This window comes from Solea senegalensis, linkage group LG14 (assembly GCF_019176455.1).
Source record: "Solea senegalensis isolate Sse05_10M linkage group LG14, IFAPA_SoseM_1, whole genome shotgun sequence".
NCBI classification, from domain to species: Eukaryota; Metazoa; Chordata; class Actinopteri; order Pleuronectiformes; family Soleidae; genus Solea; species Solea senegalensis.
In genome coordinates, this window is record NC_058034.1 from 2,469,566 (window position 1) to 2,494,358 (window position 24,793).

A 24,793-nucleotide genomic window follows, 5' to 3' on the forward strand; every position below is an offset into this window, starting at 1 on the left:
TAATACAAATGGAGAAAGCCGTTTTTATGGTTTTAATTACCCTTGCAGCTCACATACTGTAAATGGTATCCGCTCTATGAACAAATATAACCACATCTCAAAGAGTGACCTCCGGTCGTTCCTATTTTTTTACAACATAATTGCTTGTCCACGCAGGTGAACATATGACGGTGGTTAAACTATGAAGACTGTATTTGTGGAGCATGAAGAGTGACCCACATGTACATGTTTGTCTTGTGAAGGTTCCTCCTTTAGCAACACTTTGGACACCACTGGACTCTGGGTCTGTGTTGGATAGTTTGCAAAGAAACTGATTATATTGTTCAAGTGAAAGCAAATTTAGGAGCTGATCATTTTAATCCTGTAATCCTCAGTTGCATTGATTGTTCAACGGCAAATTGCAATTTATGATCGACTGGTTTAATCTGTGATTTTAACTTCATATCTTCCCGGTGGACACTGGGTTGGCCTCTGCCTTTGTAGGAGCAAAGTCAAAGGGCCATAAAGTTGTTTGACTGAAAAGCTCTCTTCTTCCTGCTTTGTAGATATTCAAGGAAAAGCAGCAGCAGCAGCAGCAGCAGCTCTTCACCAAACAGGTAAGAGCTGATATGATACACTTACAAACTCAGCGTCTCTCTGTTTTCCAAAGCTTGATGTGTTTTTCGTTGTGTCAATAATGTTTGAAAACTGCATTAAGACATCGATGCAGTCATCTTGACCAAAATGTGTTGAGTTGCTGCTTAGACAGCAGAACATGTGCCTAATAAAGTGGCCAGTGAGTCTAAATGATTGTTATTAATTCTATAATTTTCCTGACAGATTTGATCCATGTTGCTACCATGCTGCATTTGCACACGGTATGGATGAGCACCTTTGTGATGATACGTCATTTCTGGCTTTTTTGGTGCTGGTTCTTGTTTTCTTTTCTCTTTTATTTATCTACAAATTGTTTTCCTAAATCAGGGAGACTTTGTGTGGGTGGACCCTGGTGCTGGGGTGCCGATTGGAGCAGAGGTTCAGGTGACGAGAACAGGCCAGCTTGCACTGATAGATGATGAAGGACAGGTAAAAACAAAAAAACAAAAAAAAACCTCACAGCAATGTGTTTCTGTCTGATTGAAAAAAAAATGAGCTTAAGCCTTGTTGTCAATGTCAACTCTTTACAAACAGGAGCATAAGATCAACAAGAAGGCGGAGGGTAGCATCCGACCCATGCACCCATCTTCTGTCAAGGGCGTGGATGACATGATAAGGCTGGGTGATCTCAATGAGGCAGGGCTGCTCAGGAACCTTCTGGTGCGACACAAAGAAGGCAAAATCTATGTAGGTTTCACTTCTCTGCATTCACTGAATGAACCAGCTGGTTTTATGATGTCCCATAACCTGCTGTGGAAACGCTTACTCGCCTGTGTCGAGTCATGCCGTGAATCTCTTTCTATTTCAGACTTTGCCCTGTAGTTTATCACAGTGCTGTTTGTCTCCATAGAGACGAATGAGCCTCGGTAGAAACAGAGCGTCCTGTTGTTTCTGTGTCTCTTCATCAAAGCTCAACAGTGTGTGTGTTTGGTTATGAACTGGGGCATTTTGTTATATAAAAATAGCACTGCTCAATGCTGGGTGTAAAGATTCACTCAGACTGATGTTGGTCTGCCTTGTAATTTGTGATTATATGGTCGACCACAGCCTTTTATGCACTGTTTTATTGTGATAAAACCCACTGATTTGGTATGTCTGATGCTGCCTTGACCCAATTAGGCATCACTAGGGTCATTGTCTTAATGTTGTTGTGACACCATAGTAACGTGTTTATGCTCACGCAATCTTGTGCTCCTACTTAAGTGAGAATTATCTTTGACATAATGCATTTCCTTTCCCATAACCCAAAACGCAAAAGCAACAATATGCAACCTCTTTTTGTTTTACATTAAAAGGACAAAGGAGAACTTTTCTGTTCCCTGTTTAGTCACTGTTGTAACGGCACAGCAGTATCATGACACCATTAAGGACATAGGTATTGTGTAAAATAGGCCCTGTTGTCTTCATTCTTATGTTTTGGATAGAGAATTGTTCCATAAAAATCTTGTACCTGTGGCAAAGAGAATAAAGTAGAGAAATAAATTAGTTTTAACATCATAATGACAACAACTTTACAGGAACAATGGTTTTTGATTCCCAATTTGCTCTGTCCTTGTATTAACTATGAAATAACCCACTTTGACCATGGCGTGCTTGCTGCAGTGACAGCACATTCATTAAGTGGCATAATAAGTGACCTTTTAAAAGAGCGAGTACCCACTAAGCGCATACACACAAGGACTCATCAAAATGTGCTACTGTTTGCGTTGTCTAATGACCCTTTCTCTCCATTTAAAGACATATACAGGCTCCATTCTGGTGGCAGTCAACCCTTACCAGCTGCTGCCCATCTACACCACTGAGCACGTGCACATGTACACAGACCGACGGCTGGGGGAACTCCCACCGCACGTCTTCGCCATCGCAGACAACTGCTTTTTTAACATGCACCGCTACAAGAAGAACCAGTGCTGTGTCATCAGGTCTGGTTTTATATATTTGTATTTACCAGCACATCAATAGTAGTTTTAAGATAAATGGCAATACAGTTGTAAAAATATTTGGGAAAACCCTCTCTGGCAAAGAGTGTGTATATATATATATAAATATATATGTATGTATATATATATATATATATGTGTGTGTGTGTGTGTGTGTGTGTGTGTGTGTGTGTGTGTGTGTATATATATATGTGTGTGTATATATATATATGTATGTATGTATATATATATGTATGTGTATATACTGTGTGTGTGTGTGTGTATATATATATATATTTATATATACACATACATACATACATACAGTATGTTGCCTCCTATTTATCAGACAGATCACTTCTAACTCATACAAAGCCACAAAAATAAAAATAGCAATAGCAGTATCAGCAAATACAGCTGAATTTGTCTCACTTGTCTGGAACAAATGTCTCAAATAGAAAGTAATAATTATAGATGGAATAATACATAGATATAGACATAAATAGACATTGATGAACTATAGATATAAGATAGAATGCAATGCAAATAATAGATAAATTTACATAAAGGATCTGCACTTTCTCCAGTGTATTAGATGCATGTTCAGTCAAATATAAAATAGTGTCATCTGCATACCAATAGACCAGATGATTATAAATATGCCGGTCTGGATTGAGAACTGTGAGTTGAACAGGATCCACATTTGATGCTTGAGGAACCCCTTTGTTGATATTTAGGTTGCACACCCACCTGCCTATCTACACAATGACATCTGGAGGTACTTAACTAGTCTTGTCATAAACATTATGATAAGGGCATAAACATAGGGCAGGGGAAATGTGAGAAGATGAACAAGAAGGTGATGTGAATGCACAATTATGGATGTAAGTCATTCATATGAAATTATCCTCCCCATCAGTGGAGAGTCAGGAGCAGGAAAAACTGAGAGCACCAAGTTGATGTTGCAGTTCCTGGCTACAGTGAGCGGGCAACACTCTTGGATTGAGCAGCAGATTCTTGAAACAAACCCCATCATGGAAGGTATGAGAGAAGAACAACAACATAAAGTCATGATTTGCTCCGAGTCCTCCCTGACTCATTCATTATATTTTTTTACCTTTTAGCTTTTGGTAATGCCAAAACGATCCGCAATGATAACTCCAGCCGCTTTGGGAAGTACATTGACGTCAACTTCACCAAGGCTGGAGCTATTGAGGGAGCCCGCATAGAGCAGTACCTGCTGGAGAAGTCCAGAGTTTGTCGTCAGGTGAGTATTTTCAGGTGCAGCAGCCTGATCCAAGACATTTCTACTGGTAAAGAAAACAATCATACTTTCATGTGCAGGCAGCGGAGGAAAGAAACTACCACATCTTTTACTACATGCTGATGGGCATGAATGCTGAGCAGAAAAAGATTCTTTCCCTTGGGAACGCTGCCGAGTACAACTATCTGACCATGGTACTGACATCAATCTGAAAGTGGGAGGTTATCTTTGCCGATTTTGACGCGTATAACTCAAGTCACACGTTCCTTCCCTTGAAACCACGTGATCCTCTCACCAGGGCAAATGCACCAGCTGCGAGGGACGTGACGATGTGAAGGAGTACGCTAACTTCCGCTCGGCTCTGAAGGTCCTCATGTTCTCAGACAATGACTCCTGGGAAATCACCAAACTGCTCGCTGCTATCCTTCACCTGGGCAATGTGGACTTCAAGGGTAAGACCGACACTGTGATGTTGAATATGTTTGTAGAGACCTGTGCGGTCAGTTTTAGGATCTGGGGTTGCTACTGTTGCTCAGGTCTAGGTTTAGCTGACCTAAATATACTGAATGACCAGGTTTTTCAAGCATATTCAAAGATAAAGGAGCATTAATCATTATTTTTTCACACGTTGATTGACTACCACTGAGTCCAGACCTTAACTCCATTGAGAATCTCTGTTATTTTCATAAAAAACTTAAATTATAACACACAGTCCACCATAAATACAAGATCTTGGTCAAAAATGAATTCAACTGTGGTTTGAAATAAATCTTGTGACATTAGCGCATTGAAGTGAATTAAATAAGTCACAGAATATACATGTTGTAATCAAAGCTAAAGGCAACAACAACAAAAGTTTGCTGTGTTTTTGGTTGTTTTGGTGTAACATTTTTGAGATATAGAACATTATCTTGTGTAATTACAGGCAGATTAGTCAATAACCTAGAGGGCTCTGACATCATCACATCAACTCATTTTAACATGGCCAGCCAACTTTTGGAGGTACACATATTTTCTCTCAGTATCTCTTAAATAAGAGCAGAGATGAACTCGTCTGTTTGACTCTTTACCTCAGGTGGATCTCAAAGTGCTGGAGAACAGTCTGATTCAGCGGTCCCTCATGACCACCAGGGAGAGAGTGACCAAACCTCTGACCACTGCTCAGGCTGTGGACGGCAGGGACGCCTTTGTCAAAGTAATGTGAAGTCAAACTTGACTCGCACATTTAACCAAAAACAAAAAGGGAATACAGCACATTTAAATCCATTAAGGTACTGAAAAAGCGTCCAAAGCTGTTAGGCAGAGTGGTCAGGAGATCGGATAAAAACTGGAGGTTTATGTACGAGCATCTGTTGGTAATTTGCATATCATGTCATGACATAATGTCACGGTTTGCACTTTATTCAAATTTGTGAGTGAGGTGAGCAACAGGTATTCCACTTTAATGTCTGTCTGATAACTATACAGCGATAGCAGCTGTGCATAGCATAGCATAGCACAAATACTGGAAACAACGGACAGTAGCGTGGCGATGTTGATATATACAAAATTACAAAACCTAATCAATTAAATTCTGAGCTTGTAGTTAGAGGCTTCAACATAAATGGAATTATCAAATGTTATGACTACAGCCACAGTCACCCCTAATTATATGCAACTCACATTATTCACACAGTTTATTTCTGTGAATTCAGGCTATTTATGGAAGACTCTTCATTTGGGTCGTGAACAAAATCAACACTGTCATTTACAAACCGCCTGAGGATTCAGATGAGGTGCGACAGTCCATAGGTTTGCTGGACATCTTTGGCTTTGAAAACTTCAGCAAAAACAGGTCGGTGCTCACAGCAGTTCTCACAGTGTTAATGTAATATATGCATACATGTAAATGTAAGAGCTCTGCTGCAGGACACGCTTAAAAGTTAACTAAATGCCTCCGTGTTTCTCTGTTCACATTGAACTGTCGCAGCTTTGAGCAGCTGTGCATCAACTTTGCCAACGAGCAGCTGCAGCAGTTCTTTGTCAGGCATGTCTTCAAGCTGGAGCAGGACGAGTACGCACGTGAAAACATTGTTTGGAAGCACATTGACTACAAGGACAACCAGTGCACCTTGAATGTGCTGGCCAGCAAGCCACTGAACATGCTGGCTCTTATTGAAGAGGAAAGCAACTTCCCCCAGGTCTCTGTCCTCTTTGTGCCTCATCACATTCTAACATGAGACTGAGCCAGCCTGGGTTTAAGTCTCACCTTCTTTTTTATTTTAGGGAACAGATACTACCATGGTCCTAAAAATGAATCAGGTCCATGGGAAAGGGGACGTCTATATTCCCCCCAAGAACGACCATGAGACACAGTTTGGGATCCGACATTTTGCTGGAGTGGTCTACTATGATTCGCAAGGTAATTTTTAATGGTGTAAAAAGCATCAAACCATCTCTGCACATCTGTGATTTCTTATTGCGTCTTTCTTGTTTTGAGGTTTTCTTGAGAAGAACCGCGATGCTCTCAGCTTAGACCTCATCCTTCTGGTGGAAACCTCGGACAACAAACTCCTGAAGCAGGTGTTTAAGAAGGAGCTGTCCTCCAGTTCGAAACAAATGAGCAACTCCAGGATGATCATCACCACACCCAAGAACACCCTTCGCGTTAGTTCAGTTTCTAACTTCAGTGTCTGATGCCTCTACAAATTAAATAAAACATATATTATATTATACATATTGTACTGTATACTCTCATTCTGTGGTATTTGTTTGTGACTTTCCAGCTAGCAGCTGATGGCAAGAAGCATGTGCCTACTCTTTCTGGCCAGTTCCGCCAGTCTCTGGATTCCCTGATGAAAACACTGACTGCGTGCCAGCCCTATTTCATACGCTGCATTAAACCCAATGACTTCAAGAAGCCCATGGTGAGGAGAAGAAGCTGCTTTCAATCAACCAATGTTCCAGCTATCCCGGGGAATAAATTTGGTGTAATTGAATCAGATTTGATGCTTCTCTGTCTCAGTTGTTCGACAGAGAGCTGTGCATCCGTCAGCTCCGATACTCTGGTATGATGGAGACCATTAGAATCCGGAAGGCTGGATATCCCGTACGCTACACCTTCGAGGAGTTTCTACAGCGCTTCCGTGTTCTTTTGAAGACGTCCGTCTGTGATCCAAAAACAGTGAGTTGAAGGTTTAACATGATTTACACTTCTGCCCCACCTTCTTCTGTCATGTTTGTTTGATGTTTTCTTTTCCGTTCTTAAAGGAAAGTAAAGTGAAATGCTGTGAAAGCATTTGTGAGACTGTGCTCACTGGGGAGGGCGACTGGAAGACTGGCAAGACAAAGATATTCCTGAAGGTGCTTCCTTTTTTATTTTTTATGTCCAACCTACGTATGGCTGCAGGCATGTAAAGATGTTTTTTTTTTTTATGTTATAAGTCAGTGCTTCAAACTTTTTATACCAAGTACCACCCTATATTGAGCTCACAAAGACACCATTTCACCGTTATCACCAACGTTAAAATACAGTGGTGTGAATAGGCCGAGCAAAGTCAGCTACAGTCTATTTACAGGAGGCAGATTTATTCCCAATAAGATAATTTGCTCTGTCAAGCTCCTCCTCTTCCTCACATATAGTTCACACACTGGTGTAGTGAAATTAGATCAAGGCAGAGCAAGAGATATGGTGACTCATTTTTGTTATTTCTTTCATTTTCTACGCACTCTGGTCAAAATTCCTCAGCTTCATTGTATATACAGTAGAACCACCAGAGGAAGCTCATGTACCACTGGTGGTACACGTACCATAGTTTGAGAAACCATGGCTATAAGTAACAGTATTTTTTCATAGTTTGAATTAGAATTTGTATAAATTTTACAACATTTTTAAAACTTAATATACATTATACGACATGCTTTGATGGGTATGTGTATTATATTTATACAACAAATGAAATAAAAGATAATATACTCCTGTTTCCTCTCAGGACTTCCATGACACAATGCTTGAACTGAAGCGAATGAAAGAGCTCGAGGAAAAAGCTCTTCTGCTGCAGAAAGTCATGAGAGGCTTCAAATACAGGTGTGCTGACAATTCTTTAAAGTGAGTTTTTTGTCGGTGTGATTTGCAACTACATGCTTGTGTTTTGTGCGATGTCTTTCACAGGAGAGCATTCCTGAGGAAAAAGAAAGCTGCTCTGGTCATTCAAAAACACTGGAGAGGACACAAAGGGAGGAAACTGTACAAAGTGGTAAGTCACCAATGTCATGTCGCTATTTATGTGAAGGTTAAGTGAAAGTAAACCAAAAAAACCAACACATTCAATAAAATATGCTCTACATGTAGGTCCAGCTCGGGTTTACGAGGCTGCAGGCGCAGGTTCGTTCTCGCCAACTCCACCTCCAATATAAGAAGAAGCGTGAGGCGGCCATTTTGCTGCAGGCCCAAGCCAGAGGATACTTAGCAAGGAAGGAGTGGAAGCGAAAGAGAGATGCTGTGATCCTCCTGCAGGCTCACACCAGAGGCATGCTGGCAAGACAAGCTCTCAGGAAGAGGAAAAGGAACGTGAGTTCAATTGTAATCATTCTGGTTCACAGTCAGAAGAGAAGGTTTTATATGTTGCACTTGGTTTTGTTTTACCTGTAGCTAGCTAATCACTTTTTACTGTTCATCTCTTCATTTACAGATAATTACTTTAACTTTTGACCCACTTGCCTAATGTTTTTCATTATTGGCCAATTATTATTTAATTTCAACCTAAAATATAACTTTAATCATGTTATTTGAACTATTATTACTGCATAACTGTTTTACTTTAATTACTTAGCTATTATCCATCTGTTTTATAGCTAGGTAAAGCTAACTTTTTATCCAATACTATAGCTATCACGCTATTTCTCTTTTAGCAAAATTAAACAATTGTCCCTATTAGCCTTTTACCATCGGCTGACACACAGTGTCCAGGTGTGTTGTAGATAAAAACTTGTGACTTTAAGAGAATCTAGGTTTTAGCTTCACTTTCTGGACCCAGGGACTGTGTTCATTATTTTTATACAATCAATATGAGCACAAAGACACACAGGTTAGTTTACTAGGCCACTCTAAATGGCCATTCGGTGTGAATATTGGCACAAATATAAATAACACATTTTTATTGTATCTATTGTGTGAGTACTGTGGACTTTCAAAAGGCTGCAGGAATATTCACCTCGTGCGAGATTGTCCTGCCTTCTGCATGCTCATGCCAGGTGCCACCCTTCGACTGAATGTTCCAGATATTTTCCTTGTGTTGTCAGCAGATGATAATCTGGACAATTTCGAGCTGTGTTTGTCATATTTGACCACCACACTCAGAATGTCCAATCCCAATTTTCCAGAGTTTCCCAAATCCCAAGTTCCAGAGTACATTTCTGAAAAAGGCTGATGTTGACTTTGAGATGGGCTGGGGGCCTGTCCAAGTAATACCCCCCACTCCCCCAGTGTCAGCAAAGATATATTCCTCAGCCCTTAAAAGTTGCTCATTTAATAACAGGTATGAAAAACACTGTTTGTTTATGATTTCTTACATTTGATGTGATTTCTTTCAGATGTACCTCTCTGCCAAACAGAAAGCAGAAGAGCAGCGCTCTCTGTTGGAGAGACAGAAACACTTGGAGGAGGTGCTGAGGCAGAAGAAAGAGAAGGAGGCCCTGGCTGAGTTAGAAGTCTTCTCAGAGCAGGAGATGGTGGACAACATCTTTGGCTTCCTTCCCTCTGTCATCGGAGGACAAGAGGGCCAAGCACCAGCAGGCTTTGAGGTTTGAGAACAAAAGGTTCATATCTTTGGGTTTTTAATTTTTAATGTCAATCACCAGATGTTTTGTTTTTTTCTATTTTAGGATTTTGATGGGAGAAGGATGATCACAGAGGAGATAGATCTTGATGACCTACCCATGGAGGAAGATCATCCAAAAGAAGACTACGATGACCTGGATGAGTACCCCTTCTCCAAATTTGCCTCCATGTACTTCCAGGGAACAGCCAACCACACCCACATCCGCCAGAGGATTCGTCAGCCCTTGCTGTACCATGAAGATGAAGGAGATGTTCTGGTGCGTTTTCTAGCGTCACCTCAGTTCATCATGTCATTGGTTTTAGTCTAGCTGTTTCTCTAAATAACAGTGGAGTTTCTGGCTTGTTTTCTCCAGGCTTCCTTGTCAGTGTGGTGGGTCATTCTGAGGTTCATGGGAGACCTTCCTGAGCCCAAGAAGCAGGTCCAGGTTCAGGGAACATCCACACAGGGGCGCACTGTGCCACAGGACCTGATGTCCAGAGAGAACAGGCGTCTCGGCCGCATAGTGGGCCAGGACCAGGTAAATGTCCTCACAAATGACATAATTCCTTTTGAATATTGATTGATCATAGATATAGATAGATAACGTAGTGTTTGTGTCTGTTTTAGAGGGCTCCAAGGAATAAAAAAGAAATGAAGCAAGAAAAGGGGAAACCCTCAATCACCAAGGTGAGGTGGAAGCCTAAAAGTGTTGCTGAGTCAGTTTTTAAATTACTGATGATAATTTCACTTGTTTCATTATTATTATTGTTGTTATTGTTGTTCTCTTAGTCAGATAATCTCACTGAGGTGTCCAAGCCTCTCACAGTGCAGACTGTGATGGAGGACGGCAATATCATGACTGGAGAAGGACCCACTCTGGACCGACTGCTGACCTCACTAGAAAAACTCCATATTATTTGTGCATATGGTATTTTCAGACGTGACCTCAGGTTGGAGAAAACTCCATTTGAAAAACATATATACTCACCAGCCATTTTATTAGAATAGATTAGAACAGAAAGCCTTTATTGTCATTGTACAACACGATTAAATTAGTTGTGGTTTCCTCTGAAAACTAGTGCAATAAAACCCGATTGCAGAACAGGAAACGTAAATCAATAAACAAAGATATATTTAGGCACACAGCACACATAGTTTCTGGAGTGAACGTCTGCTCCTGTATGCAATCTGCTTCAATTTTTGAAATGTTTGAGATGGTTGTTTTCATACGTTGGTTGTAAGAAGGGATCATTTCCTATTTTCACCCAGAGAATTGCGGTTCAATATATAAGAATATTTTCTCTTTTTCAGACCATTCTTTATAAATCATAGAGACAGTTGTGCATAAAAATCCAATTAGATCAGCACTTTCTGAAATACTAAGACCAGCCTGTCTTCAGCAGGTCGTCTTGACCATGTCTGCATGCCCTAACTGCACTGAGTTGCTGCCATGTGATGTGCTGATCAGATATTTGTGGCTGGTTGAGTGTACTTTTAAATATTTTTTAAAATGTAAAAAAAAATAATAAAAATAATAAATATTTGTCACTTCAGGGATGAAATTTACTGTCAGATCTGCAAACAGCTTCTGGATAACAACAATCGCAACAGCTACTTCCGTGGTTGGATCCTTTTGTCCTTGTGTCTGGGCATTTTCCCTCCAAGTGAACGCTTTATTAGGGTAAGTCCATCAGTTGTGTTAACTTCTTCACTCTCGGGAACACTGTGCTGCATCATGCTGTGATGTTTTGCTTTCTCTTTATGTCTTGTCTTGGCAGTACTTGCAAAGTTTCATCCGTTCCGCTCCAGGAGGCTACGCCTCGTACTGTGCTGAAAGGTTGCGTCGGACAGTAATGAATGGGGTGCGAGGAGAGCCTCCAGCCTGGCTGGAGCTGCAGGTACTGAGGCTCACACACACTGCTGTGGCAAATATTTGAAGGATCAATTCACACAAATAAAGGAAAGTCATATTTCCTCACTTGGTATGGAGCCAGAGAAATTGTGTGACCATGGTCATTTCTCTGTCTGTCCGGTGACAGGCAACCAAGACAAAGAGGCCCATGACTGTGTCTGTGACACTGATGGATGGGCGTTCTATTAACATGCCAGTTGACTCAGCGTCTACCTCCAAAGAGATCTGCCAGGTCCTTTCTAACAAAGTCAAACTCAAAGACACCTTTGGCTTTTCTCTCTATGTGGCTCTTTATAATAAGGTAAACACTTTGGTTATCACATTATACTATGTATACTGTAAGTACAAATGTATGTGTTTCTGCAGTATATGAGCCAATGATGAGTCATTGTGCTATGACAGATTTCTCTCTGTATTTCTGTAATATACAGCATTGCAGGTTTTCTTTAGTTTATTAACTTTGTTTAAAGTGGAAAAAACAGAATCTCAAACAAGATCATCATATATCATGATGTCCTGGAGTGACTGAAAAAGATGTAGACTCCCGTTATGAACTATATGTTGGCGAGCTAGAACCTGTTTTAAGTCACTCACATGAATAGATTATCCCATTCAGGAGAACTGTGGTAATAGTGGAAATTCATTACATTCATTACAAGTCATGAGTGCTTTTTAGTTATTCCATCCCCTGTATTTTGCATTAGAACTAAGATAGAATCTTGGTGCCTTTTGTCTAAGAAGGAAATAGGCAGACATCCCATTTAAACAATTTTGATGCTGTAAAAATATAGTAAAAGTTTCTAAAAATCATCATCATTCATTAAAACATAGACTGATGCTTCAATAATGGGCCCTAAACAGATCTTCTCCCAATTGGACTTATCAGTGTCACTTAATTTAAGTGAATTTTAATTGAATTGCGCCGCAGTGAAAACAATATCATCTCATGGGTGCACTCTATGGCTTACTTGGTAGAGCTAGCACCTCATGGGTCAAGGCCTTCTGTGGTGACCTGGGTTTGAGCTTGGGCTTTGGTCATTTGCTGTGTGTCTACCCCTCTCTCTCCCCCTTTTATGCTTCACTGTCGCATCCAATTAATGTTGAAGACCTCCCAAAGTATATAAACTCATCCAAGTCTCTCAATTAAACTTTCTAAAATTGTGTGTTGTACAGATATTGTAATATATTGTAATCACAAATGATCACAGAATCACTATGTCGTAATAATCCCTTGGATGCATGTTTTTTTTACCTATCTTGAAGGTTTGGGCTCTGGGCAGTGGTCAAGAGCACTTGATGGATGCCATCTCCCAGTGTGAGCAGGAGGTGAAGAGGAGGGGAGGGCAGGAGCAGCATGCTCCCTGGCGCCTCTACTTCCGTAAGGAGATCTTCACCCCCTGGCATGACTGTAAAGAGGACAATATCAGCACTGACCTCATCTACAAGCAGATCATCCATGGTCTTAAGTTTGGAGAGTACCAAACTGAAAGGGTGGGATTATACTGAAATTAAACAAGGATCCTTCAACATCACTGCCATAGGCTGCCATAGACTCTAATAAGACAAATGTTTGGTTTTCACATCACACAGGGGGATGATTTGGTCGACCTTACTGCAAAACATCTGTATGTCCAGCACGGTTCAGACAGCAGTCCAGAAAATGTGAGAGAAGCTGTTCAGGACTGCATCAAGAGCTCTTTGCTGGAGGCAAAGTCAGAGGCCAAGTGGGTGCAAATGGTCAGCACTGCTCACACTCAGGTCAGTCGAGGTGCTTATGAGAAATTTGAAATGGAAAAAGCTCATTAACACGCATACACTCTTAAATAAAAAGATTCTGTCTATTTTTGTTCTTGAACACACAAGGGTACGTTTCTGAGCTCAAGGCAAAAGGTGGATTCCGTGAAGGAGGAGATAGTCGACTACGCCAGGAAGAAGTGGCCCATGTTCTTCTCCAGGTTTTTTGAAGTCATCAAATTGTCAGGTAGAACATGAGATCATGTAATCTTCACTGAGATGATTTCACCCTGTCCTACGACTACCACAGCACTGGGACTGAACCCAACCCAAATCAACCCTCGGAATTTTTAAGTGATTGTTTTAACAAGAGATTTGACCAGGTTGAACGGTTTAGAAATAAATTAAGAAAGACAAGATTGAGATAGTTTAGTTTTACTATGAGCAGGGATAGTGAATAAATTGGACAAAGGTTGTTGAAGATGGAGCTGCCAGGCAGGAGGAAAAGAGACCACAGAGAAGGCTCATGGATGTGCAAAAATTTATTAATTTTTTTATCTTTTTTTTATCTGAGAATGAGAATTTTTTTTGTTTTGTTAAGAAAAAAAAAATACAAAAGAGAATAACAAAAAAAGAGAATGCACATATCAGTCTCATCACCATCAACTTCATTCAATCAGATGATTGTACAGTTGAATAATTTCACCAAAACTTTAGACACTGGACTTTTAAGTGAAGTACAGACACATTATAGTTTAACTCGTGACACTAGAGGCACTATTCATTGGTTTGTTCTGCTCGTTTGTTCCATTCTCGTGAAAACACTAAATCTCAAAGACGCCTTGGGGGAAGTTCTTCAAATTTGGTTCACACATTAAGTTGGACTCATGAACTGAATAGATTTTGGAGGTTGAAGGTCACTGTGCCCTCTGGCACAGCTCTTCACTTACACTCAAGTATATAGCTTGGAGCAGCCAAAGGTCAAAGTTACAGTGACCTCATAAAACATGCTCGTCTTCTTAAACATTAAATGTTATATTAGTGTGGGGTAAAATGTGTAGACTTCAACTGCATTGGTCTGTGGCAATAATTCTTTCAGAACATAAAACATATTTCTACATTTTCCTCAAGAACATAGAGAAAAACATGTTTTATTTGTTTTCATCAGACTCCTTTGAACAGTTAGTTGCTGCTGTTGTTGTTTATATCTATGTCAGACTGGAATATACAAGGCTATTTCTAGAGATGCCAAACCAGTGGTGTTAAAACTCCAGCTAAGTAGTTGTTTATGAATAAATAAAGATATGGGCCAGCAACAACACACATTTGCTGTGTGGAACTAACGTGCAAAACACAATGAACGCACGAGGGTCTGAGTCACAGGGGAGATGACATTTACTGTAAAAGCTCATTTATTTTCTCATTAAACCACGTTTATAAGGAAATAGCATAATGGCAATAAAACAAACATATTTAATGGAGTTTCTCAGTAAAATTCCACACTTTCTGCTTTATTTTGAAACGATTGTCAATAATGTTTAATAGCAAAATAATAATTGTAAACTCTACTTGCTACTTGCTTGTTTGGTGAAGTTCTCCTTTTAAGTGTTTTTGCTTTGCTGTAAATTCTGTATATTTTAGTTTAGACCTTTTGTTGTTCTGCAGCAGCTTTTAATGTGTATATGTGACATGTTATAGACTAATAAATCAATTAAAGTAGATTATGTAAAATGATTGGAACTCAACTGTGTGTAACTATATAAGATAAAGTAGATGTAGGAATATGTAGTATCTCTCATTAATCATGATTTATTTAGCTTATTTTTTATGAATTTACGTGTGTAGGTCCTCCACTGCCAAAGAACAAGTTCATTGTAGCTGTAAACTGGACTGGAATCACGTTCCTGGATGAGAGAGAGAAGAGGCTGCTGGAGCTTTCGTTCCCTGAAGTGACAGGAGTCAACACCATCAGGTAGAGACACGTTTGAAGGCCAGGCAAAGCAGCCTAGTTGATGTACATTTTAATCTTTGCAGTATGTCTTTCTTGTCTGACTCTGCTGACCCAGGGAGGCTAAAGCATCAGGCCAGGCAGTTTGTCTGCTCACGCTGAAAGGAGACTTCACTCTGAGTGGATCAGTAGCCGGGGACATGTCGGAGTTGGTCACCATGTTCCTCAGTGGACTGACGGAGCGATCTCAGTACGCTGTGACCTTGAGGGATGTCAGCAGTCAAGGTCAGATGGACGCATACAAACGTCCCGTCTCTCATTGATTGAATATTGTGAAATGTCTTCTGAAGTGTCTCTACTGTTTATCTGTTGTTTATGTACCGCTGGAAAACGAGTGCATTGACAATAGTACACTGTGCAATGAAATTTAAAAAAACAGTGTGTTGCTGTCGTGTAATGATAAGCAAGCTATTATTTTCATAATCGAATAATCTGTCGATTCTTTTCTCAATTAATTGAGTCGTCGTTAGGTCCAGAAAATGTCAGAAAATGTTGATCAGTGTCTCTCAAGCCTGTTGTCTTGTCCAAAAAACAAAGAATATTCCGTTTTAATGATTTCTTTGTTATATGGAGCAAAGAAACCAGAACATATTTACATATGAGAAGCTGAAAAAGCAGAAAACTTGCTTTAATTCCTTTAAAACACTCCATTCATTGATTAAAAAAACAGTTGACGATTCATTTAGTAATAGATTAATAAGTTATTAATTGAGTAATTGTTTCAGTCCTAAAGCAAGCCAATATTTTGCGATCTTTTCCCCCAAAATAGTCTATTTTAAGAGAAGTTCTTGTAGTAAAAGAGAACAATGTTAAATGCATAGAAAAAAGAGAGTTTATTTGTCTAGTGAGAGGACTTGGAGGTTTAGGGTCAAATGGCTCAAAATCTGTTACCACCTAGTATTCAGAGACTTAAATACAACACAAATTCACTGTCAAGGATTGTGATATTTTGTTTGTATAGGTATTGTCTTACATACCTACTTTTGATATGATATATGATTTTCTAACTGGGCGGTTTCTCATATTTGTCTACAGGTGACCCCACATTCCTCAACTTCAAGAAGGGAGAGCTTATTATAATTGTCAAAGATGATGAGTTTCCTCAGCAGCGTGGCTGGATAACGGGCCAAACTGAGAGCAAGGGAAGAAAAGGAGCCGTGCCCACCGACGCCATCTTAATCCTGCCAACGCTCAGCAAACCGTCGTCTGAGGTCATGGTAAGGAGATGTCAGTGACCAGTCGTTCCCCGGTGACTTCTGTGCCTTCCTCGGCTCTGTGGATTCATATACATGCTGCATGTTTACTTCATTGCAGAAACTGCTGAACCTGTCTCCTAACCAGAGGAAGAACATCATACAGGAGCATATGAAAGAAACAGGGACGATGGAGAGAATGGCTCCTGCAACACTCAAGGAATTTTCCCTCGAGTATTTCAGGTAACTGGAAATACCATCCACTTGCATGAAAATGGTCACTTGACTTGATAGTTCTGTTTGTTGTTTTCATGAATCAGTCGCAGCTGGACTTGTGGATTTTTTTGAAAAAAATCTTCAAGTTCTTCAGTTGCTACTCGTTCAATGACCTTTGGAAAACTAAATGGAAAAGGAGGCTGACCTGTTTTACTTTATTCTGCAGGCAGCCCACAAAGGATGTCAACCGTCAGGTGATGTCCAGGAATGCTGCTCCTGAGAGGCTTTGGGTAAACTCCAGAGAGCCAATCAGGCAGGCCCTCCTCAAGAAAATCGTGGCCAACCCAGAACTGAGCCACAGAGCATCTCTGGCTTTTACTGATATCCTCTTCTACATGGCAGAATTTTACACAACAGAACCTTTTTTAACCAACTAAGGGTTTAGTTTTCCACTCATCAAAGTAACGTGGTGACATTCTGCTAGAAGTTTGGATGAGAAAGCACAGTTTTCTTCTTTTGGCTTCTCCCTTTCAGGGTTTCCACAGCAGATCGTCTGCCTCCATCTCCTTTGTGTCCTCTTCTGTTACACTAGCTGTCCTCATGTCCTCTTTCCCTGCTCCCCAGCAGCTTCATCTTCAACATCCTTTGTCAAATGTATTCACTAGTCCTCCTCTGCACATGACCAAACCTCAATCTCAGTCTTGTCTTTCTTCATTTATTTCCAAACGCCGTCCGTCCTGGTCACTCCCAACAGAAGTCGAAGCATCTTCCGCTCTGTGCCACGGTCTCCAAGTCATACATCGCAGCTGGTCTCACTACCGTCTTGTAGAGCTTCCCTTTCACTTTTGCTGCTATCATTCTGTCACACATCAGTGCTGACACTCAACTCCTCCCACTCCACCCTGTCTGCACTCTGTTCTTCACCTGTCTTGTGCATCAGTCCATAGTAAGAGTGTTAAGTAAAGTCTTAACCTGTCATTAGAGTATCAGACTCTCGTTATACATGTACATCTCAAAAGGATCTACTCTGATGTCACTAAACTGTTCAGTCGTCAGAAAGGTTTGTTCCTCTTTAACTGTTGTGTACCGATCCTGAAGTATATGGGCGATTATCCCACCAGGCAGATGGTCAGTCAGCTCGAGCTCACCGACCAGATCTTCGGGCCTGCCACTCAAAGTGAGGCACTCCAGGACGAAATCTACTGTCAGATTATGAAGCAGATGACCAACAATAACAACCGGTATGTATTTATTTCTTTTTTTCAGTATGGTAGAATAGATTTAGGATTTATATAATGTCATATATGGTATTATGTAAATGATATTGGTTATATATGATATTGTTAAAGGTGTTTACTAGGGTGTTGGATTCATATAAAAGAGAAAATTAAAGCTTAGTTGTAGCCCAGGAAAGATTTCAAGCTGTGAACGTAAGAAACTAAAACCGTTTTATTTTCTTCAATAATATCCTCATAATTGGTTCTTGTGTTGTAAATGTCATCCAGGTTCAGTCTGGAGCAGGGCTGGCAGCTGCTGTGGCTCTGCTGTGGCCTGTTTCCTCCCAGCCAGGCTCTCCGGAGACACGCTCAGCGCTTTCTGGAGACACGCCGCAGAGAGCCAATGGCCTCCGACTGTCTGCAGCGGCTGCAGACTTCTCTGAGGTTAGATCAACACGCACACCCGTTACATACCAGGCTCTGTGAGTTCTCTGTGAGTTCATGTCAGCAATCGCACAATCACAGACAGCGTGCAGATAGATGGAGAACACATTTTTAGCATTATTGATCAAAATGAAGTGCAACAGACGAGTGCCAGAGGAACAGTTCAGCAAAGCGTAGTTTGGCAACGCATGGCAGTGCCACGCTCACCAAGTGTCAATAGGAGATTAAATCATGTTAAGAAAAAATAAGTGACTGTGCAGTTTGTTGTCGTGATGCAGGATGGAGCCGAGGAAGCTGCCACCACACCAGGTGGAGGTAGAAGCCATCCAACAGAACCGCACCCAGATTTTCCATAAAATCTTCTTTCCCAATGATACAGAAGAGGTATGAGTGTGAACATGAATGATACGATGCAAATACTTTAAAGCTGCAGTGTGTAATGTTTGGTGATTTCTTTTCTGCGGAGGGGGCGGAGTCAAGAAGCTCTTATCCTGTCAAACAGCGGTGGAATTCATGTGAAATCTTTCGTGGGTGCTTCTGTGTTTTCATTCATACTGACCTGTTTGCGGTCGTCTCGCTTTACGAGCCTAATGTTTGCTTTGCCCCGTCTTGACATGAGACTAATCACTCCCTGTGTGCAGAAAGTGGGCTGAAACCAAGCAACACAAGGTCCAAACACCACTATACTGTAAAACTCTGCGTCTGCGCACTGCAGCTTTTTAAAATGCTACTTTTACATCTACATGCAGCATATTCCTTCAGTTGATGCTCGTCTCCTTTGTCTTGTCTCAGATATTTGAGGTTGGGACCAACACCAGGGTCAGGGATCTTATTCAGAACATCACCAAAAAGCTGAATCTGGCGTCGTCAGACGGCTTCAGCATTTTTGTCAAAACACACGACAAGGTTCATTTGATGTTCTTCAACTTTAAATGCCATATTTCCTTTTTTTATTTTCGTTTATATTTGACACAAACGTCTTTATTTCAGGTTCTCAGTTTGAATGAAAGCGACTACTTCTTTGATAGTCTGAGACAAATCACTGACTGGTCCAAACGAGCCAAGAGGAGTAAAGATGGTAATGAAACATCGTCTGATAACAGGGACAGTCGGACATGTAATGTTCTCTTGTGTTAACGCCGTGTTTGTGTTTTCTGCAGGTGCGCCACTCACTGTATCCTACATTGTGTTCTTCATGAGGAAGTTGTGGTTCAACGTGGTCCCGGGCAGGGACTTTCAGGCTGATCTTATCTTCCATTTCCCACAGGTGCATTTGAATATGGTGTCGCTCAGTGACCATCACATTTTCCAGACTGATTTGTTTTTTCCTATTCATCTGAAAACCAAATCCTTCAGGGAACAAAAAGCTGAGGTGTAGCAGTGTGAATATCACCCTGTAGTAGTGTTAGCTGTCGACTAAGGTTTATGGGTATTTATTTATTTTATGGGTATTTATTCTTCTGCCCCTTTTTCCAAGATGTCACTCTTGATATCTGGCAGTGATTCAACCGTTTAGGAATTGCGGTACAGAGAAGCTGACGTCACACACGTGTGATACGCTGGTGAATCTGGTCTGTGACTTTGCAGAAGTCCTGAGGGCTACCACGATGACAAGTATATGTGCGCAAAGCTCTGTTTCTCTGTTTTACGGTATCCATCCATCCGTCTTCTATTATTTATCCTCCACATGACAATCTCAGCTGACACAGGACGAAAGGCGGGGCACACACTGGACATATCGCCGGTCCATAGTTTTTGAATTGTCTAGATATGATAACGGTCTATAGGAGCTACGGTAATGAGAAGTAAAATGTATAATGCGAAGTACGCATGCCAAATCGTTGTTGATGTAAAAGCTTGCTATGGAAATAAAGAACACACTTTTATCTGGTGAGGGCCACCATAGTTCCCTGATGCACTGGGGAAAGGGAGGAGTCCTCTACTTAATACAATCTGCAGTCTCACCATTACATGTCACTAATTATGACACACTGAACCTTTAAAAAACATCTTCAAATTGTGTCTCTTTCCTCCAGGAGCTGCCCAAGTACCTGAGAGGCTATCATGTCTGCACCAAAGAAGAAATGGTCAATATCGCGGGTTTGCTCTTCAAAGTAAAGGTCAGCGATGACAAGAGCCAGTTTGTCATGATTCCCAAGATGCTGAAGGAGCTGGTGCCCAACGACCAACTCAAGGCCATGTCTGAAAATGAGTGGAAAAGGGTATGATGGACTTTCATTTTCTTTTTCTTTTTTGTGTTAGCTAGGGTTGCAAATGACGGGGGATGGGTTAATAATAGGGATGGGAATCACAGGGTACATGATACGATACAATACACAATACCACGATACCAGTAGACGGTGGATGGAGTTTTTTACGGAGATGTCGTAAAAGTAAGTGCTCTGAAACTAGCTGCGTAGAGAACAAGCGACCAGACGAGCAAAGTTCCGCTTTAAAGCATTTAATTGTTTTTACAGTCGAGAGATCCTGTGAAAATACCAACGTGAACACTGCACTACTTTATTATCTTGCCTGAGGCGCTGAGCCCCTTTGCCCTGACTGAAGACATCAATCTTCAGTCGTCGCCAGACTTGAACCAAAGTGCTTGTTGGAAATGGTCGCAAAAGGCACAGAAACTCAGCTCAACCCACACAATTTAAATGTCAGAACTATTTTCTGTCAATTGTCTCACGCACAAAATGATTCCAACCCCATTAATGTCTGAAAGGAGCGATTCTCTCATACCTGTCACTACAGCGTTTCTGTTGGTTTTTATATTTTTAGAGAGGACGCTGAATAGCAGTAGAGTGGAGCTATAAAGTGCCCACATGAACAATATCACCATTATACCATTACACCATTCCTGTGATGAGAAAATTGCCTGGAGGTCTGTGGGGGCGTCGGACAATCATTAACTCCACCAAGAGCGGAGCAAACACTTTTAAGAAACAACAGTGTTGTAACACTGATTTATTTATATTATTATATCATTATTATTATATTATATACTGTATATTTCCTTTCCTTCTAATTCCAGAGTGTTGTCGCTCATTATAACAAACATGCTGCAATGACTGTCGACGAAGCCAAAGTGGCTTTCCTCAAAGCGGTTTTCCGCTGGCCCACGTTTGGCTGTGCATTCTTTGAAGTCAAGGTAAGAGGGACAGTTTTTTACGTCCACATTAACAATGAGAGGCTACTCTTGCCAGTGTATCTTGATGGCGAATCGAAAAGTTGCCTTATGAACTTTACTTTTGGATTTAATTTATTATTTTAAATATAAAGAAGTGCAATAAAACTGTGTCCACCTCAGAAATGAGTTGAGTTCCAGTCTAGTTGTCTTCACTTTTTCTTACAGGCTGTGCTTTAGAGTTGTGTAGATGAATGAACCCGACTGCAGTGTTTGATACAGGCAGAGAAGCAGCAGAAATATGTCTCTTTATTTGTCTCACTAACACCAGGTGATTGTTATCCAGGTTCATCAGCTACTGAAAGACACCAACTGACTAAAAAGCCTTTTTTTTCATGGTTTCATGGTTTCATTGTCCATAATTGTTTCTTTTTCAGCAAACGTCTGAACCAAATTTCCCAGATATTGTTCGAATTGCCATCAGCAAGCAAGGATTGACAATCTTCCACCCAAAAACCAAGGTTCAAATCGTCAACCACAAACAAACGCCATTATTCGTCAAACTTCTCTCTTCTTACAATTAACAACTATTTGCTCTTATGAAGGACGTTCTGGCAAATCACCCGTTCAACCGCGTGGCCAACTGGTGCAGTGGAAGCACCTACTTCCACATGACTGTTGGCAATTTGGTGAAAGGAAACAAGTTCCTGTGTGAAACGTCTCTGGTAAGATCACCATCACGAGACACGCCGTCATCTTTACGTCTGGAGTGAAGTCGTGCGGTTGTCTTTACACCCGTGTCTTATTTTGAAAGGGCTACAAGATGGACGATCTCATAACCTCCTATGTCAACATGTACCACAGAGAGAGGACGGGAGGACAAACGAGGAACCAGCGCTTCAACATCTGAGCGTCAGATCTGAGTGTGACGCAACTCTGCGGCCGCAGATGAAAACAAAACACTCTCAACGTTTTTTGTCCGTCGGCTTTTTCCATTTGTACAAAAGTACAAATTCAAAACTCACTTTAACTAAACTCCGTAATACAGATTGTGTAATCTAAAGGGAAGAAAACTTATTTAATGTCATGTTTACAGATTGTATCATTAGCTTTTACACTGTGGAGATAAACAAGTGTTTCCCATAACAAATAAATGTAAAACTGTTTTCAAGATCATTATAATGCAAAATTGAATACATGTGAATAATCATATATGTATATTTACAATATGCTGACATGATACATGATTCCAGACTTTTCAATTCTGATTGCATGAGGCATTTACTGTAGGTCTCTGTTTATGTTGACCCTGGTGACGCATGACCTGTCCGCCCTAACATCACCCTTAAATACTCCATATAGAGAAAGTGGATGTGGTGGATGTTGATATGAAAACACAGAAAGACTTGTGTACATTCAGTATTTATTCACAAAATCATCATTATTCATCATCAGTAATGATGATAAAAAAAAACCCATAATAATACATTTTATTTTTATAGCATTTTAAAGGTATTAAGCCCCTGAATAATAATAATAATACTGATAATAAAAATAAAATGGTTCTTGTTCGGACCTGGTATCTAAATGCGTCTCTGGTGATCTGCTCTCGTGTGGTCTAAGAACATGTCAGAACACACACGCCAGCAGAAATAGATGTGGTTAAGTTGCCAAAAGTCCTCGGAAATTGTGGCGCAAATGTCTGAGGAAACAGAAATACAGTACATCGACTGTCTGTGCCACGAGCTACACTGTGAACCTTTGCATAATCATTCAAGTTAAAAACTAGGCTTGGTCATTTGTTTTCTGAATAATTCGTTGAAACCCTTTTTACGCCCAACTACCCACGAAAGTTACCAGAAAAAAAAGGAAGAGAAAATTAAAGTTGGTGTCATTAGATTTCACAACATTTGGACCATGATGCTACAGTGAACCTGTCTGTCATTAATCCACCTGCTTACCTGCACCACGGCCCCTCTATAGACAATGATTTATAGATTCCTTCTTAATGTGAATAGTTAAAAACAAACTCGCAGTGATGCTGTAGTGCCTAACATGACCATGACATTCAAACCAAATGTCAAAATGAGTTCACACAATGTTGATTAAGTCTATCACCTCGTACTGCGTCTCTCTACGGCGTTATTTAGGTCTCATGTCACCCGGCAACATTCCCACTCTTCACACAGGAAGTGATTTGTGTGAAACTGGAAACACAAAGAAGTGCTTGTGAAAAGTTACACAAGTGAATTCTACTGAATAAAACACGGTCAATCAGTGATGACATGACCTTGTCCCCGCCTGCCCCTGCTCTGCTGCTGTATACACACAAATGCTCCCTCAACCCGGGGTCTAATAGGACACAGCGTATAATTAGACCTGGTAATAACATCCGTCCTCATTGATCTGATCACGCCTTGTTTAGACTGCAGACTGTAAGCAGATCTGAAATCTGAACTTCCTCATCAACTTTACACATTAAATATTGCAAGTGGTCAGATCTGGAGCGGACACTTTGAAATCCTATCTGGGTTAGGATGAACATGCAAACGGACCAGGACCAGGACATGAACCAGCAACCTTCTTACTGTGAGGCAACAGCGTCACTGTGTACAGTCACTCCATACAGAAGCAAAATAATAACAACAACAACAACAAACTAACAAAAACGACACACTCCGGCTTTAAATCAGCCCATTTTTATATAAAAAAACCCCTTCATTGCTCAAACACACAGTGATTGTTGTGATTGTGTATTCTTCTGGGAACATTGTCAACATTTTCTCAGCGGACGTCTGTCCGTGCGTTTAACTGCCCGTTGTTGGCGTCTTCTTCTCTGTTGGTCTTTGAGCAGCGGACGGAAAACACTGACTGTTGTCAAAGAATGAGACATTTACGGTGGCGGCCACCACTTACACAAGGCAATGTTTTTGCTTCAGGGTTACAAGACGCACAACAGACAGCGCTGAGACACTGAACAAAAGTGGGGCTGCCCCAATTAGCACTTGGCAGTAGATTAACGGGGTATTGATGTCAAAGCGTCTCCGTGGCCCTGCACAGATAGTGGCTTCATTCAAGTCTACAGAATACCATTTGCATATCGACGATACAAAGAATAGAATGCGGCCATGTATGCGACACACAGCTGTGGAATCCTTGTATGAAAGAAATATTATCCCGTCTCTCAGTGGGTCTTCTCTCCACATCTGTCTGATGGCTATGTGAGTGATTATTTTGGGCATTCCAATTCAGGATGCCCCCAGGAGGCAAGAGACCAACAAGGGTCTCTGTTTCCTCCAAGCTACAACCGCCCCCCCCCAAC

General features: G+C 40.9%; 1 protein-coding gene across 1 annotated transcript; it reads left to right on the top strand.

Annotated features, from left to right (window-relative positions):
- Nucleotides 1–570: 570 nt before the first annotated feature.
- On the top strand, nt 571–22,647 carry LOC122780550 (unconventional myosin-VIIa). The gene is made up of 48 exons (XM_044043587.1): nt 571–596; nt 820–857; nt 964–1,065; nt 1,171–1,323; nt 2,374–2,558; nt 3,475–3,596; nt 3,680–3,822; nt 3,900–4,013; nt 4,118–4,271; nt 4,745–4,821; nt 4,895–5,014; nt 5,514–5,653; nt 5,789–5,999; nt 6,085–6,220; nt 6,299–6,465; nt 6,585–6,725; nt 6,824–6,982; nt 7,069–7,161; nt 7,791–7,885; nt 7,970–8,054; nt 8,150–8,368; nt 9,391–9,600; nt 9,682–9,894; nt 9,991–10,155; nt 10,245–10,304; nt 10,407–10,567; nt 11,172–11,298; nt 11,396–11,515; nt 11,657–11,830; nt 12,793–13,020; nt 13,120–13,287; nt 13,393–13,510; nt 15,109–15,235; nt 15,330–15,496; nt 16,307–16,488; nt 16,586–16,707; nt 16,907–17,061; nt 17,768–17,921; nt 18,186–18,341; nt 18,620–18,725; nt 19,134–19,247; nt 19,332–19,419; nt 19,502–19,608; nt 20,378–20,563; nt 21,379–21,495; nt 21,909–21,992; nt 22,077–22,196; nt 22,286–22,647. Exons 2-48 carry the CDS (start codon nt 840–842, stop codon nt 22,379–22,381), a joined length of 6,459 nt encoding a protein of 2,152 aa, XP_043899522.1. The 5' UTR covers nt 571–596; nt 820–839; the 3' UTR covers nt 22,382–22,647.
- The last annotated feature ends 2,146 nt before the right edge of the window (nt 22,648–24,793 follow it).

Coding starts and splice junctions, on each gene's coding strand:
- LOC122780550 (XM_044043587.1), top strand. Junction 10,305..10,406: donor GGAAACCCTCAATCACCAAG/GTGAGGTGGAAG, acceptor TTGTTCTCTTAG/TCAGATAATCTCACTGAGGT. Junction 15,236..15,329: donor ACAGGAGTCAACACCATCAG/GTAGAGACACGT, acceptor CTGCTGACCCAG/GGAGGCTAAAGCATCAGGCC.